This window comes from Staurois parvus, unplaced genomic scaffold (genome assembly GCF_062004578.1).
Source record: "Staurois parvus isolate SC_StPar_1 unplaced genomic scaffold, SC_StPar_1.0 ptg000371l, whole genome shotgun sequence".
NCBI classification, from domain to species: Eukaryota; Metazoa; Chordata; class Amphibia; order Anura; family Ranidae; genus Staurois; species Staurois parvus.
Window position 1 is genome coordinate 610,127 of NW_028318167.1, and position 15,019 is coordinate 625,145.

Consider the following 15,019-nt stretch of genomic DNA (forward strand, 5'->3'; position numbering starts at 1 on the left):
CCATGTCTACAAATGAATTGTTACTCAAGGGCAAAAGCCTCTTCATATAACCTACTGTATTAATGGAGTAAGGATCTAGTGGAGACATTATGACATAAAATAGAATCAGTTTTCTAGTACATGGAAGAAATGATTGTAATTACAGATATGATGTAACTGCTCTCCTTGAAGTACTGTGTTGGAGGTATAGTAATTAGTGACTTTTCTAATGTTGATGACATATCTTGTTACAGCCTGTAAGGTCACTGAACTCAATTACATTACTGAGATATTGTTACATTTAAGTACATTTGTGATGAAAGCAATTATAACAGAAGCCTATTTTCTAAACAAATTAGAAATATTCCTCATTGCCAGGCTGAAATGTAGCATAATGCACCCTGCATTGTCTTCTGATCCATTTTTATTTAATGTGTGTTATGAAAACCGCTAGCCTCTGTGCACTGCAACAATCATTTGCATTAGCAGAAACCTGATTAGGAAGGTTGTTTCAGCAAATCCTTTGAAAGTGGAAAGAATTTAGATGCTTTAGGCGCTATGTAGTAAATGCACCACTACAGAGATATGTTGGATTTACAGTACGCAGTAATGGACACAGGAATGTATCAGCAACACGCTTAAATGAAGGTACACAGTCCACTAAATGCCAATTACTACAAATACATTGTGCAGATTCAGCGACTGTAGAAGATGGAAGGTCATCAGTGTCTAAACATAAGGCATCTGATGCAAAACTTAAAACCGCCATTGATGTACATATATTAATTTATTGCCGCCAATCATTAAAAAATAATAAAGTAAGTGTAAAAAGACTGTACGTGCGAGGACATCGCGTATTCTGTTAAAATGAATGCCTGCCTAATTGACTTTTTTTTTTTTTATTGCAGAGTAATTATGACTGTTAACAAGTGAACAGTAGCAAGACCACTCCGAACAAGCAATGCCAAACTTTTAATGTGCAAGTCCCACACAGCACTTTCCCTGGCACAGCCGTACGCCTGGAAAGCTGCCCTTGTCATGTAAGTGTTTTGTGCTAAACAAGCTATTTTTATTCATGCACACAAACCTCATCACATCAGTGCAGCAGAGTGTAATTCATGCATAGATTTCCCTGCTGCCACCCTACAGAGATGGAGCAATGGGGTCTCAGTCAAGAAATCAAACGACAGGAGACTTCCAAAAAGACTCTGAGCAACTTAAATCCCAAGGCGGCCATCCTGGCCAATGAATATAATAATAGTCATAAATAATGACCGTTGGCTTGAGCTCAGGGATGTTTAACACACTTCTTGCCTTGTGATGTTTGCAGTGGGAGACCATTAGGCACCACAAGCCCAGCACAAAACAAGCCTAGATCCCATAATGACAACATCACAAGTCACATGGTCACTCAGTAGTAAAGTAGATCAAAAGAAGGATAACATTCTAGGTGACACATAAACAATTGAGTACTGACCTGATACTTTTTTTATTTGCACTAACATACAATTTTGAGGACAAGCTTTCGGGGTATGTCGCAAGTGCACTAATATGGTTACAATCACCTCTAGGTGACACATAAAAAACTCACCAAAAACCTATCTGGACAACAGCAGCAGCAATAGCTAAGAAATGCTTGTAGTTATCTGCAGGCAGTAAATGTAAAGTGGATGCTGTCAATGAGATCACAGAGCAAATGTCACAATAGAGAAACTCAGCTCATTAGGTAGAAGGGAAGATCTATAATCTGGAGTGATCCTAATTTAATGGGAGATCTTGTGTGCCCCCCCTTATCCTAAACAGATCATCCAGCACATCAAGTGCAAAGTCCAGGTCAGGCAATTCTAGGGGGTTCCAATCTGCAGCAATAGTAAGTAGTGAGCATACAGTGCATGGCTTTGTGTGCATGCATAGGAAAAGAAGCAGGGCGGAGAGACAGCAAAGCAAAGGAAATAATCATGAGAAAAAAAAAAGACATGAAATCACCTTGTTACAATAGTAGGGGTCCAAACAGGGGGATGGTCCCAAACAGGGGGTGTCGGGAGCTGCAGCCGCCTGTGCTGGTGGTGGATAAAACCTCACATCCATTGCACTGCACACATCAAGGAAACTCCAGCCTGGTAGTATGTCCAAGAGCAGAAAAGAAAGACTGACAAAGATCTCACACCAAACCCCCTTCCGTTCAGAGCACAGCGCACTCCAGACACATGGATGACAATTCCGCTCCTCAGCCGGGCTCCGCGGACACCACACGCAGCGGCACGGAGCGCCGAACAAAGTAGCCAATAGATTCTTCGCACTAGTTTGGGCTGCGCGCGCGCGGTGCCCCCTTGGCTCTCTTCCCTTGTTTTCCTCTCCCACCGGATTATCTCTGTAACTTGGCGGACTGTTGATGTTCTCCTGCTCACAGGGGGAAAGGGGGGACCTGGCAGGGAAGGCGATTCTCCCCAGCCCTCGGAATGGCTGCCCCGTGCGATGACTGGCGGCGGAGGAGGAGGAGGAGGAGAAGGGAGGAGGAGGGACCCGGCTGTGTGTATGTATGGAGATCACTGTTTTCACTTATTACACACGTTGGATCTGTTGACTTGAGCAGCGCCATCTACCGGGAGAGGAGAACTTTCTCTTTGTCCTGTGAATGCCGTCTTCTGCATACAGCTCCGATTTCACAAAGAGGGCTCCGGGCGGCCAGACCCTCATCCCCGCCGCTGCCCTGTCTGCTTCATGTGCCTGCCGGACTGCTCGGAGCTTTTATTGTGACAATATATGAAGTACCCCATCTATAGTGTGCTGTGAAATACCTGCATTGTGTCCACATGGCTGGGAATGTGTCGGCACCTTACTGTACATGATTTACATACATACATTCCTTTCTTCAATTTCAAATATTTATATATTTTTATATCCTCATTTATTGTGGAGAACAATACAGAGTTCCCTGATGATGCCCAGGTCCCCTTCCCTGTAGAATTCACCTACAAGTACGCTATATTGCCAAAAGTATTGGGACGCCTGCTTTTACCCGTACATGAACTTTAATTATTATTATTATTATTGTCAGTATACAGGATTTATATAGCACCAACAGTTTGCTTAGCGCTTTACAGTATAATGGCGTCCCATCCTTAGTCCGTAAGGTTCAATACTGAGTTGGCCCACTCTTTGCAGCTATAACAGCTTTAACTCTTCAGGGAAGGCTGTCCACAAGGTTTAGGAGTGTCTATGGGAATGTTGGACCATTCTTTCAGAAGTGCATTTGTGAGGTCAGGTACTGATGAGAAGGCCTGGTTGGCAGTCTCCACTCTAATTCATCCCAAATGGGGTTGAGGTCAGGACTCTGTGCAGGCCAGTCAAGTTCCTCCAACCCAAACTCACTCATCCATGTATTTATGGACCTTGCTTTGTGCACTGGTGTGCAGTCATGTTGGAACACAAAGGGGCCATCCCTAAACTCTTCCCACAAAGTTGGGAACATGAAATTGTCCAAAATGTCTTTGTATGCTGATGCCTTCAGTGTTCTGGAAGTAAGTAGAACTAAGGTGCCAAGCCCAACACCTGAAAAACAACCCCACACCATAATCCCCTCTCTGCCAAACTTAACACTTGGCACAATGCAGTCAGGCAAGTACTGTTCTCCTGGCAACCTACAAACCCAGACACATCCATTGGATTGCCAGACAGAGAAGGGTGATTGGTCACTCTAGAGAACATGTCTCCACCACTCCAAAGTCCAGTGGCGGTGTGCTTTACACCACTGTATTCAACACTTTGCATTGCACTTGGTGATCTAAGGCTTGGATGTAGCTGCTCGGCCATGGAAACCCATTCCATGAAGCTCTCTATGCACTGTTGTGCTAATCTGAAGGCCACACGAAGTTTGAAGATCTTTAGCTATTGACTCTGCAGACAGTCGACGACTTCTGCGCACTGTGCACTTCAGCATGCACTGACCCCACTCTGTCATTTTATGTGGCCTACCACTTCATGGCTGAGTTGCTGTTGTTCTCAGGTGCTTCCCCTTTGTTATAATACCACTACCACTGCTGTTTGTTGCTTAAAATATTTTTTTCCAGCAAGAACTCATTTATGTTGTCTTTTACAAAACTCTCCAGTATCTTCCCAACTATAGAAGTTAAACTAACAGGTCTATAATTACTTGGTAAAGATTTTGACCCTTTTTAGATATTGGCACCACATTGGCCTTATGCCAATTCAGTGGTACTATGCCAATCATTAAGGAGTCCCTAAAAATTAGAAACAATGGCTTTGAAATGAAAGAGCTCAATTCTTTAACCACTAGCCTACAGGGCACTTATACCCCCTTCCTGCCCAGGCCAATTTCCAGCTTTCAGCGCTGTCAGACTTTGAATGACAATTGCGCAGTCATGCAACACTGTACCCATATGAAATTTTTATCATTTTTTTGAGACAGAGCTTTCTTTTGGTGGTAATCACCTCTGTGAATATTTATTTTTTCTTAAACAAACCAAAAACCACTGAAAATTTTGAAAAAAACCCATTTTTTCTTAGTTTTTGTTATACAATTTTGTAAATAAGTGATTTTTCTCCTTCACTGATGTGCGCTAATGAGGCTGCAGTGATGGGCACTGATAGGCTGCACTGATGGGCACTGAAAGGCAGCACTGATGGGCACTGAAAGGCAGCACTGATACATGACACTGATATATGGCACTGATAGGCAGCACTGACTGGCACTGATAGGCGGCACTGACTGGCACTGATAGGCGGCACTGACTGGCACCGATAGGCGGCACTGACTGGCACTGATAGGTGGCACTGATGCGCACTGATAGGCAACACTGACTGGCACTGGTAGGTGGCACTGTTTGGCAGCACTGATAGGTGGCACTGATTGGCATTGATAGGTGGCACTGACTGGCACTGATGGGTGACATCGAAAGGCAGCTCAGATGGGCACTGATATGTGGCATTGATGTGCACTGGTATGCACTGATATGTGGCATTGATGTGGCACTGATGGGCACTGGCACGTGGCACTGATGGGCACTGGCACGTGGCACTGATGAGCACTGACAGGTGGCACTTCTGGGTCCACACTGATCATCAGGGCACACTGATCATCAGTGCCCTGAAGATCAGTGTACATGTGCCCTCCACGGAAAGCCGATTACCGGCTCTCCTCTCAAGCTGTCAGCGTGACAGCTCGAGAGGAGAGAAATGCCGATAACCGGAATTTCCGTGTTTACATGTGATCAGCTGTGATTGGACACAGCTGATCACATGACCGACATCTTCGGCTCTTTCCATGATCCGCTGTGTCCGAGGGACACAGCGCACCGGCGATCGCCGCGCTGTGCGCTCCCTGAGCCGTGCATGCGCAGTGAGAATGGTAGGACGTCATATGACAACCTATCAGAACGAGAGAACCACCTTGCGCCCGTCATTGTACTATAGGGTGGGCGGAAGGTGGTTAAGGACCAGTTTGTGTATGCCATCTGGTCTAGGTGCTTTATTCACCTTTATTCTGTCGAAATATCATATCAGTTGTGAGCCAATGTGGATCATCTGCGGCTGTGTCAATACCATATCCATTATGGACAAGAGCTCCCCCATGCTCCTTTGTATACACAGAGCTGAAGGTATTTAATACATTTGCCTTCTCTTTGTCCCCAGTCACCCACTCTAGATTATTTTGTAAAGGGCCTACATGCTCGGACTGGACCTTTTTACTATTAATATATTTGAAGAATTTTTGGGGGTTGGTCCTGCTATCTTTTGCAATCTGTCGTTCGTTTTCAATTTTTGCAGCCTTTATTTCTTTTATACATATTCTGTTATATTCTTTGTAATGTTTAAACAATGATAGCGTTCCTTCATTTTTATATTTAATAAAAGCTCTTTTCTTATTGTCTTTAGCTTTTTTAACTTTGTCCGTAAGCCACATAGACTTGATTTTTATCCTTTTAAACTTTTTGCCCATGGGAATATATTTTTCAGTGTGTTCACATGCAGTCTTTTTGAAGAACTCCCATTTCTGTGTTGTGTTCATTGATTCCAATATTCACTCTCAGTGTAAGCCATGGAGAGCAGCTCTCAGCCTTGGAAAATTTGCTCTTTTAAAATTGAGCGTTTTTATTTTTCCCGTATGTGCTTGCTGTTTACAGCTAACAATAAATGAAATCATGTTATGGTCACTGCTACCCAGATGTTCTTTTATATGGACATTCGTAATAAGCTCTGCATGGTTTGAGATTACCAGGTCCAGCAGAGCATCATTCCTAGTAGGGGCCTCTATGAATTGTACCATAAAATTGTCCTGTAGTAGGTTTAACAATATTTGCCCTTTAACTGTTCCTGCAGTATCATTACTCCACTCAATTTCCGGGTAGTTAAAACCCCCCATTATTATCGCTGTTCCAGCCCTTGAAGTCCTTTTGATCTTTGCAAGGAGCTGAGTCTCCACCTCCTCATTAACACTGGGAGGCCTATAACAAACTCCAAATGATTACCTTTGTAGTACGCACCCCCATGTGCAGTTCCACCCTTAATACTTCAGCCTCATCACACTCTCCATCAACTAGGTCCTCTTTCACACTCGCTCTGAGATCACTTCTCACATAGAGACAGACACCACCACCTTTCCTATTTACCCTGTCTTTATGAAAGAGAACATAGCCAGGAATATTAATGGCCCAGTCATGTGAAGAATGAAGCCAAGATTCAGCAATACCAATTAAATCATAGTTCTCTTCATACACCAAAGCTTCCAACTCACCTATTTTGATTGGCAGACTTCTGGCATTGGTGAACAGACACTTTAATTCATTGACACCTTGTTCACACGTATTTTGCATATTTTATATCTTCATACAAATGGTACCAATTCCATGTGCTTCGGCTTTCCCAGGTCCTTCAGTCCTCATTGGCTGAGACACTGCTGTCAATCAAAGCCAGTGAGGAGGGAGTAGGGGTGGAGCCGAGCCACACTCTATGTGTCTAATAGACACACATAGGCAGCTTAGGATTGAGGGGGCACACAGCGGGAGTGGGGGGGCAGGAGCACTGGCCAGGGACCTAAGAAGAGGAGGATCTGCGCTGCTCTGTGCAAAACCATTGCACAGAGCAAGTAAGTATGACATGTTTGTTATTTTTAAAAAAGTCTAACCTTTAGTATCACTTTACCACACAAATAAAGTCTACCCATAAAGGTAGTGAAGTAAAGTCCACAAAAATATGACATATACAATCCACAAACTGTGATGCAAAGTCCACATACATCTTAATTCCAGTGCACTCAGTAACAGTCAACCTCTCATCACATAATTCAGTGAGAACCCTCTCCCCACAGGCTGGGACTCACCAGAACTTTATGCCTCTCATTCTCGTAATCAGCATTGTAGTGCTTGAAACTAGTAGTAGATCTGTTGCTAACCAAGTGCATCCATCCATCATCATCCCCTCTGCTCAGCAACTCACTCATTTCAGACATGTAGTTGAAAAAAGCTCCAATAGTGCAATTCAATAAAATCACCTAAATTAAAAAGCCACTCACAAGCAACCAAATAATAAACTGGCCCATCAGATAATCTCTCCAATATAAACTATATTGCCGAAAGTATTGGGACACCTGTCTTTACACACACATGAACTTTAATGGCATCCCAAGCTTAGTCTGTAGTATTCAATATTGAGTTGACCCACCCTTTGCAGCTATAACAGCTTCAACTCTTTTGGGAAGGCTGTCCACAAGGTTTAGGAGTGTGTCTATGGGAATTCTTTACCATTCATTCAGAAGCACATTTGTGAGGTCAGGCACTGATGTTGGATGAGAAGGCCTGGCTCGTATTCTCTGCTCTAATTCATCCCAAATGTGTTCTATTGGGTTGAAGTCAGGACTTTGTGCAGGCCAGACAAGTTCCTCCATTTCGAACTCTCTCATCCATGTCTTTATGGACCTTGCTTTGTGCAGTCATGTTGGAACAGGAAGGGACCATCCCCAAACTCTTCCCACAAAGTTTGGAGCATGAAATTGTCCAAAATGTCTTGCTATGCTGACGCCTTAAGAGTTCCCTTCACTAGAACTAAGGGGCCAAGCCCAACCCCTGAAAAACAATCCCACACCATAATCCTCCCTCCCCCAAACTTTACACTTGGTATAATGTAGCAAGGCAAGTACCAAACCCAGACACATCCGTCGCATTGCCAGACAGAGAAACGTGATTCATCACTTCAGAGAACACGTCTCCACTACTTTAGAGTCCAGTGGCGATATGCTTTACACCACTGCATCTGACATTTTGCATTGCACTTGATGATGTACAGTATGTGCAGTGAATAAGAGGGTGGGCTTTAATGCCCACTCATCTCACATACGCATCCATGGATGGATGATGTTTCTGTGCTAAGAGAGCACTGATTGCATGCTCTTAGCACACTAACTGATCCGTCAAAGACAGTTCCTGGTCTATAGTAATAAACAGGATCCTAAAGAATTGGATTGCAATCATGTTACCACTGTGACAACCAATCACAGTGGTCATGTGATAGGGTACGCCTTTATTTTTTTTACCCAGTTAAAGAAACACCAGGGCTGGGTGGGAAGGGGTTAATATCACATTAATGTTTATGTACAGCCAGGGCTTTTTTCAACTTGAACATGGTAGTATGCAGTTTTGACACCTCCAGAACTGAATGTATGTATGGGCAAGGGGAACTTTGGTGTACTGGAGGGTCTATTGATGCCAATTTATCATTGCTAGGTGTGTGTAGTGTTGCTGGTGCATCTATTGTTGCTGGGGGAACTATTGGCGTTGGGAAGATCTATTGCTGCTTGAGAGGATCTATTGTTGCTGGGGATGGTCTATTGTTGCTGGGGGATCTATTGTTGTGGGGTTGTCTAATATTGCTGGAGAGGTTGTTTTGTTGTTGTGGGTGTCTATTGTTGTTGGGAGGTCTATTGTTCCTGAAGGAGATCTATTTTTGCTGGGGGGATATTGTTGCTGGGGTGATATATTGCTGCTGTAGGATCTATTGTTACTGGTTGCAGGGGATCTGTTTTACTGCCTTTTTTGTTATCATTACACATTTCACACAAATTACTTGGTTCTGTAATTTCTAAAAGGGTTGGTACTGGTAGGTGGTTAGGGGGTGGAGACAAGAGGTGGTGCTCAGAAGTGGGTAAAGGCACAGACAAGGGTGATTCAGAGGAGGGAGAGTACTTACACCTATCCTCTAAGCTCTGGGTACAGCAGGTACACACACAAACAATTGGTAATTGGCACCAAACCATCAGTAGTAGATACTTTAAATCCTGTAAGTTGTGAGGTGCAGCCTCATAGATCAGACTTTCTGGAACATCCCACAGATGCTTCATTGGACTGAGATCTGGAGAATTTCAAAGCCAAGTCAACACCTCAAACTCACTGTTGTGTTCTAAAACCATTTTTTAATTCATCAGACCAGGTCACATTCTTTCATTGCTCCCTGGTCCAGTTCTGATGCTCATGTGCCCATTGTAGCAATTTGAGCTACAATAGCACTTAGACCAGCCAACTCCCCGTATGCATCAATGAGCCTTGGCAGCCCATGACCCTGTCGCTATTCACCGTGCAGCCACAACAGTTGGATGTGACATCAGAACCGGAAGTGAGGTACCAGATGTGGTGGGCTTTGCGGAGTGGGTGAGACACTGTTACCCTTGGTGTGCATACCTGCACTAATGGTCTGGCGGTACAGTTAATATACACTATATTACCAAAAGTATAGGTACACCCCTCCAAATCATTGGATTCAGGTGTTCCAATCACCTCCATGGTAACAGGTGTATAAAATCAAGCACCTAGGCATGCAGACTGCTTCTACAAACATTTGTGAAAGAATGGGTCACTCTCAGGAGCTCAGTGAATTCAAGCATGGTACCACAGGTTGCCACCTGTACAATAAATCCATCTGTGAAATTTCTTTGCTACTAAATATTCCACTGCCAACTGTTAGTGCTATTATAAAAAAGTAGAAGCAACTGGTTACAACAGCAACTCAGCCACAAAGTGGTAGGCCACGTAAAATTACAGAGCAGTGTCAGCACATGCTGAAGCGCACAGTGTCTGCAGAGTCAATAGCTAAAGACCTCCAAACTTCATATGGCCTTCGGATTAGCACAACAGTGCACAGAGAGCTTCATGGAATGCGTTTCCATGGCCGAGCAGCTGCATCCAAGTCTTACAGTTGCAAGAAAAAGCATGTGAACCCCTTGGGATTACGTGGAGGTTTGCATGAATTGGGCATAAAATGTGCTCTGAACGTCATCTAAGTCACAACAATAGAAGAACACAGTCTGCTGAACATAATACTATACAAACATTAGATGTGGCCATGGTATAATTGCACATAACATGTAAACATTCACAGTGCAGGGAGGAAAAGGTATGTGAGGCCCTAGCTTAATGACTTCTCCCAGAGATAATTGGAGCCAGGAGTGAGCCAAGCTTGACTCCAATCAGTGTGATGATATTGGATGTGTTGCTGACAGCTGTCCTGCCCTTAAAAAACACACACCTGTTTTGGGTTTACTGGTTTCAAGAAGCACTGTCTGATGTGAACCATGCCTCGCAGAAAAGAGCTCTCAGAAGACCTACGATCAAGAATTGTTGACTTGCATGAAGCTGGAAAGGGTTACAAAAGTATCTCCAAAAGCCTTGATGTTCATGTGTCCACGGTAAGACAGACTGTCTACAAATGGAGAAAGTTTAGCACTGTTGCTACTCTCCCTAGGCATGGTCGTCCTGTAAAAATGACTGCAAGAGCACAGCGCAGAATGCTACAAGAGGTAAAGAAGAATCCTAGAGTTTCAGCTAAAGACCTACAGAAATCTCTGGCACATGCTAACATTTTTGTTGACACATGTACAATAAGGAAAACATTAAACAAGAATGGAGTACATGGGAGGACACCATGGATGAAGCCATTGCTGTCCAAAAAGAATATTGCAGCACGTTTGAAGTTTGCAAAAGAGCACCTGGATGTTCCACAGCACTACTGGCAAAATATACTGTGGACAGGACAGTATACATCCTCCATGAGCTCCTAAATCTCTCCTACCCCCCCCCCCCCACAGCCCACCCCATTTGTTTGGAATACGCAGTACACATTAGTTGCAGTCACATGCACTGCTCTATACACACTACAAATCCCATACTCCTTAGTCCCTAGTCCTTCTCAGGAGCACAGGAGCAGGTAAGAAAGCATGGCTACATTCCCACATACAGTGGGACCATGGAAAAGGTAAATAATCACCTTCTAACAGTAAGTCAGATGGCAGAAGCAAAAAAGGAGTTTGGAGATTTGGAGGAAGCTAATAGCAAAGGAAGATATTTTCTGGATTAAGAAAACATACCAGAGTTTAGTGCCACTTAAATCTGTGGTGTGATTTCAGCTCTCTGCCCCCTGTCTTCTGAAAGCTCAGACAAGATTTGTAAATTCTGGACTTTGAACTGATGTACAGAAGAGAAGACTGCAGGTAAACAGTTACAACTTGTGTAGGAGGGTGTTTTTTTCATCTCTGTGCATCACCTCAGGTCAGTCACTTTACTGGGTATATGTAAGGGTTTACAAACAATTCAAAAGCTTCTTTAAAATATGACACCTGTGTAAACTTAGCTTTACATAGCTCCAAAATGTTCCTTTGTTGGCTTGCTTGGTCCCTCTTTTCCTCATTCCTCCTTAGTTGTCCTTTTTTGGTCTGATGCATAGACTTCTATAAAGCCTCTTGCACATGGGCCTGTAAGCCTATGCAAGAAAAAATTCCAGTTTATTTCCCTTGCCTGGAAAACCCAGGTGCCACATAAGACCACCCATAGACATGAATATATGTACATGACTGTACTCAGGTATACGCTTGTGCTCACATAAAAACGAGTATAGTGCATAGACATACAGTATGTAAAAATATATATTTTTTTTGTCTATGCACAGACTTTTCAGGAAGTCAACATTTTCACTGGCTTCAGTGAAACTGGTAGTGGGATTTCCCTAACAATATCACAGTGGTTGTTAATGGTTCCTAACTATTATTTTATTTTTTTTTTGCCCATACCTATGGCTATATACTGTTCTTGTATTTACATGAGCACTGACTTATATCTGACTACAACCATGCACAGCATTCATGTCTATGTGTGGCTGTTAGCAGCACGCGGGCTTTCTGGGCAGGGAAATTATCTGGAATTTACACTGCAAGGGTTCAGGCATCTGAGGCCATAAAAAACACTATTTACCCATTAAACGTGTTATATTGCACTAAACATTTCATATAACCTTTATACTATTGTATTTGCTATTCTGAAAAGCCAGTTGAATATTGTAGTGGTGAGAAAACAAACCTGTAGGTTTATGCAATCAGTTTCTGCAGATTATTTAAGTTTAAAGCCTGGTTACCTGTAATTACTAACATGTCACATCTGGTGGGCTGCAAGTGAATCTCAAATGTGGAGTGATAGTTTGTGCCACTGTTTCGTTGAGGCTGGAGCATCTTCCCCTCTGCTACTCTAGGCACAGGAGACTTTACTTTTCATTTAAAGAATGTGTTGTAGTCTTTTTAATGAATAAAAAGCATTTTCTGATTGGCTAATGGTAGACTGTGGCAATATCTGCCTCTCCTCTCCACCTCATACAAATAGAGAATGCCTTGGATTCGTTGAAAAGAATACAGTGCACTTTCTGAATGGAGGAGATGCTAAGGGAGTAACTCTTCGTCTTCACTGTACTGGAGAGAATTAAGCTCCAGTACCGCCAGAAAATGCTTCCTGAATGTGGTACAGGCTACTATGGTGATTTAGAGACTCTCCTGCAGCCCTCTGGCTATGCTATATTGCTACTTACAGGTAAACAAGCTGTCCCAATGTAAATTTTAAAAGTAGAGTATTCCTAGAGTTCGTCCCTCAAGATGTCCCTTTTTCTCATCTCAGATCATTGGAAATATGTATTTATGCACACATAGGTTACCCTGAAGTAGGAACATAAAACATAAAAGAGTGATGGTAGAAAAAAGACCAAGTGGACCATCAAGTCTGCCCATTTTTTTTTACTTATAAATTTGAATTTCTAAAAACATTTTCTTGTATGGATCTATGTTTATTCCAAGCCTGTTTTAATTCACGTACTCTTGACTGACTCACTATCTCCGTACCACAGTTTATATCAGATAGGTACTTTTTGCAGTGTATCTAAGATACACAAGGTTTAAAGATGAATTCCAGGTATGGCAGATTTTACATAGCTACATTGGTCCAGTTTGGATACTCTGATTGTGAAATACATTTTAAATATTCTAATTTTGAAGAGCCTGTGTCTTAATCTCAAATAATTTGCTACCGTCTATTACTCTGTCTTGTGAGCTAAACATAAAAATGTTTCCCTATACTCTCTGATAATAGTAAAGTGCGGATCAAATAATGTGACATAATGGTGTGGATTTACTAAAGGCAAACAGACTTTGCAAGTACAGCTGCACTTATTTTCCCCAGAGCTTAGAAAATGGTGTATTGCTCTGATTTCCATCATCTAATCCTGTGCAAGCAAAAATGTTTTTTCTTTCTTAAATTTCTTGATTGGGTGTTCTTTACAAAGTTACATAGTTACATAGTTAGTCTGGCTGAAAAAAGACAAAAGTCCATCCAGTTCAACCATTAAAAAAAAAGTTATAATCCTATACCCACAGTTGATCCAAATTCCTTCCTGATCCCCCGAGAGTCAATCGGATATTCCCTGGATCAACCTTACCTATAAATGTTAGTATCCAGTTATATTCTGTGTATCTAAGAAAGAATCCAGGCTTTTTTTAAAACAATCCACTGAGCTGGCCAGAACCAACTCTTGAGGGAGTCACATTCCACAAAGTGAAGCTTTACTACTTTACATTTACTAAGGAAAATGAGTGAAACTGCAATTGCAAAATGCACATTTGCCATTAGTAAATCAACCCCAATGCAGTTTATGCAGCATAACGCCACATGGATAATGACACCATTTGCTGCACAAACCACATTATGTTGTGTTAATTCACCACTGATAAAGCCATGTTTTTTGGCAAACTATGTTGGGTTTGGCAATTTTGTTCATTAAAGTTTAATTAGCACTTTGCTACTATCAAAGTGCATAGGCAAACATTTTTATACTTAGCCAACAAGATGGAATAATAGACAGTAACAAATAATTGGAGAATAAAATCCAAACTCTGTAAAATTTGTAATATTAGATTAGGAATCGATTAGAGTCTTTGAAAATGTATTAATATCATTTGCTATTTTAAGGTAGAGCCAGTGAATGCTGTGTAAATATCCCTTGCTAAACCACTTCCAGTTCTCTATGTGTCTATTTATGTTTAGACCACATTAGGAGCTTGTTGAGTTTAGTTTTATTTTAATATTAAAAAAAATAAAAGTGATATGTGAAGCCAAAGTGGATTGGGTGTGCAGTGATACAAGCTCATTTATTAATTATGACTTCATTATCAAACTGTATCTAAAGCCAAGACACAACAAAAAGTGGAAATAAATCTTTCCAATCTAAAGGAAATCCTTTAGATAGTGACTGGAAATCAAAAATATTGACAAACCAAACTAAAATGATTAGTTATGGACTCAACCAGGACTCAAAGGTTTTTGATTATTGTGGGTATCTAAACATGAATTAATAGGCAGATGGTCAAGGAACTCATAAACGACTTCTTTAATGAAAACATTGTTAAAAACATAAGAAAGCAAAACACAACACCACACCATAAGTTGTGCAGGAGGAAAGTTGTTATAGAAATATGGTACAGTCTAGAGGAGGAGATTTTGAAATGCTCAGCATAAATGTAGACCTCCCTCTTGCACTGTAAAGAAAACCCGATGGATCCTAAGGAGGGTATTGAAAACCCAGACCCAGGAACAGACCAAGTGTAGACCAGAGGAGGGGACAAAACGTATGGTAATGTAGATAGATGTAGACAATGGTCTTCACCTCCCTCTGGTACCCCATGATTTAAAGGTACCATCCCAGGGAGGGTTCAGATACACAGGAC

The 15,019-nt window shown here is 42.1% G+C and overlaps 1 protein-coding gene across 2 annotated transcripts in view; it reads right to left on the reverse strand.

Annotated features, from left to right (window-relative positions):
• TOX (thymocyte selection associated high mobility group box) overlaps positions 1-2,485 on the reverse strand; it is a 294,268-nt gene extending 291,783 nt beyond the window's left edge. The window contains exon 1 of one of the 2 annotated variants that reach the window (XM_089685306.1): positions 1,966-2,485. In XM_089685306.1, coding sequence (XP_089541432.1) covers positions 1,966-2,067 — 102 coding nt within the window. In that variant the 5' untranslated portion in view covers positions 2,068-2,485. The remainder of the gene's footprint in view (positions 1-1,965) is intronic. The other variant, XM_089685308.1, reaches the window with a different exon arrangement.
• Positions 2,486-15,019: the final 12,534 nt, after the last annotated feature.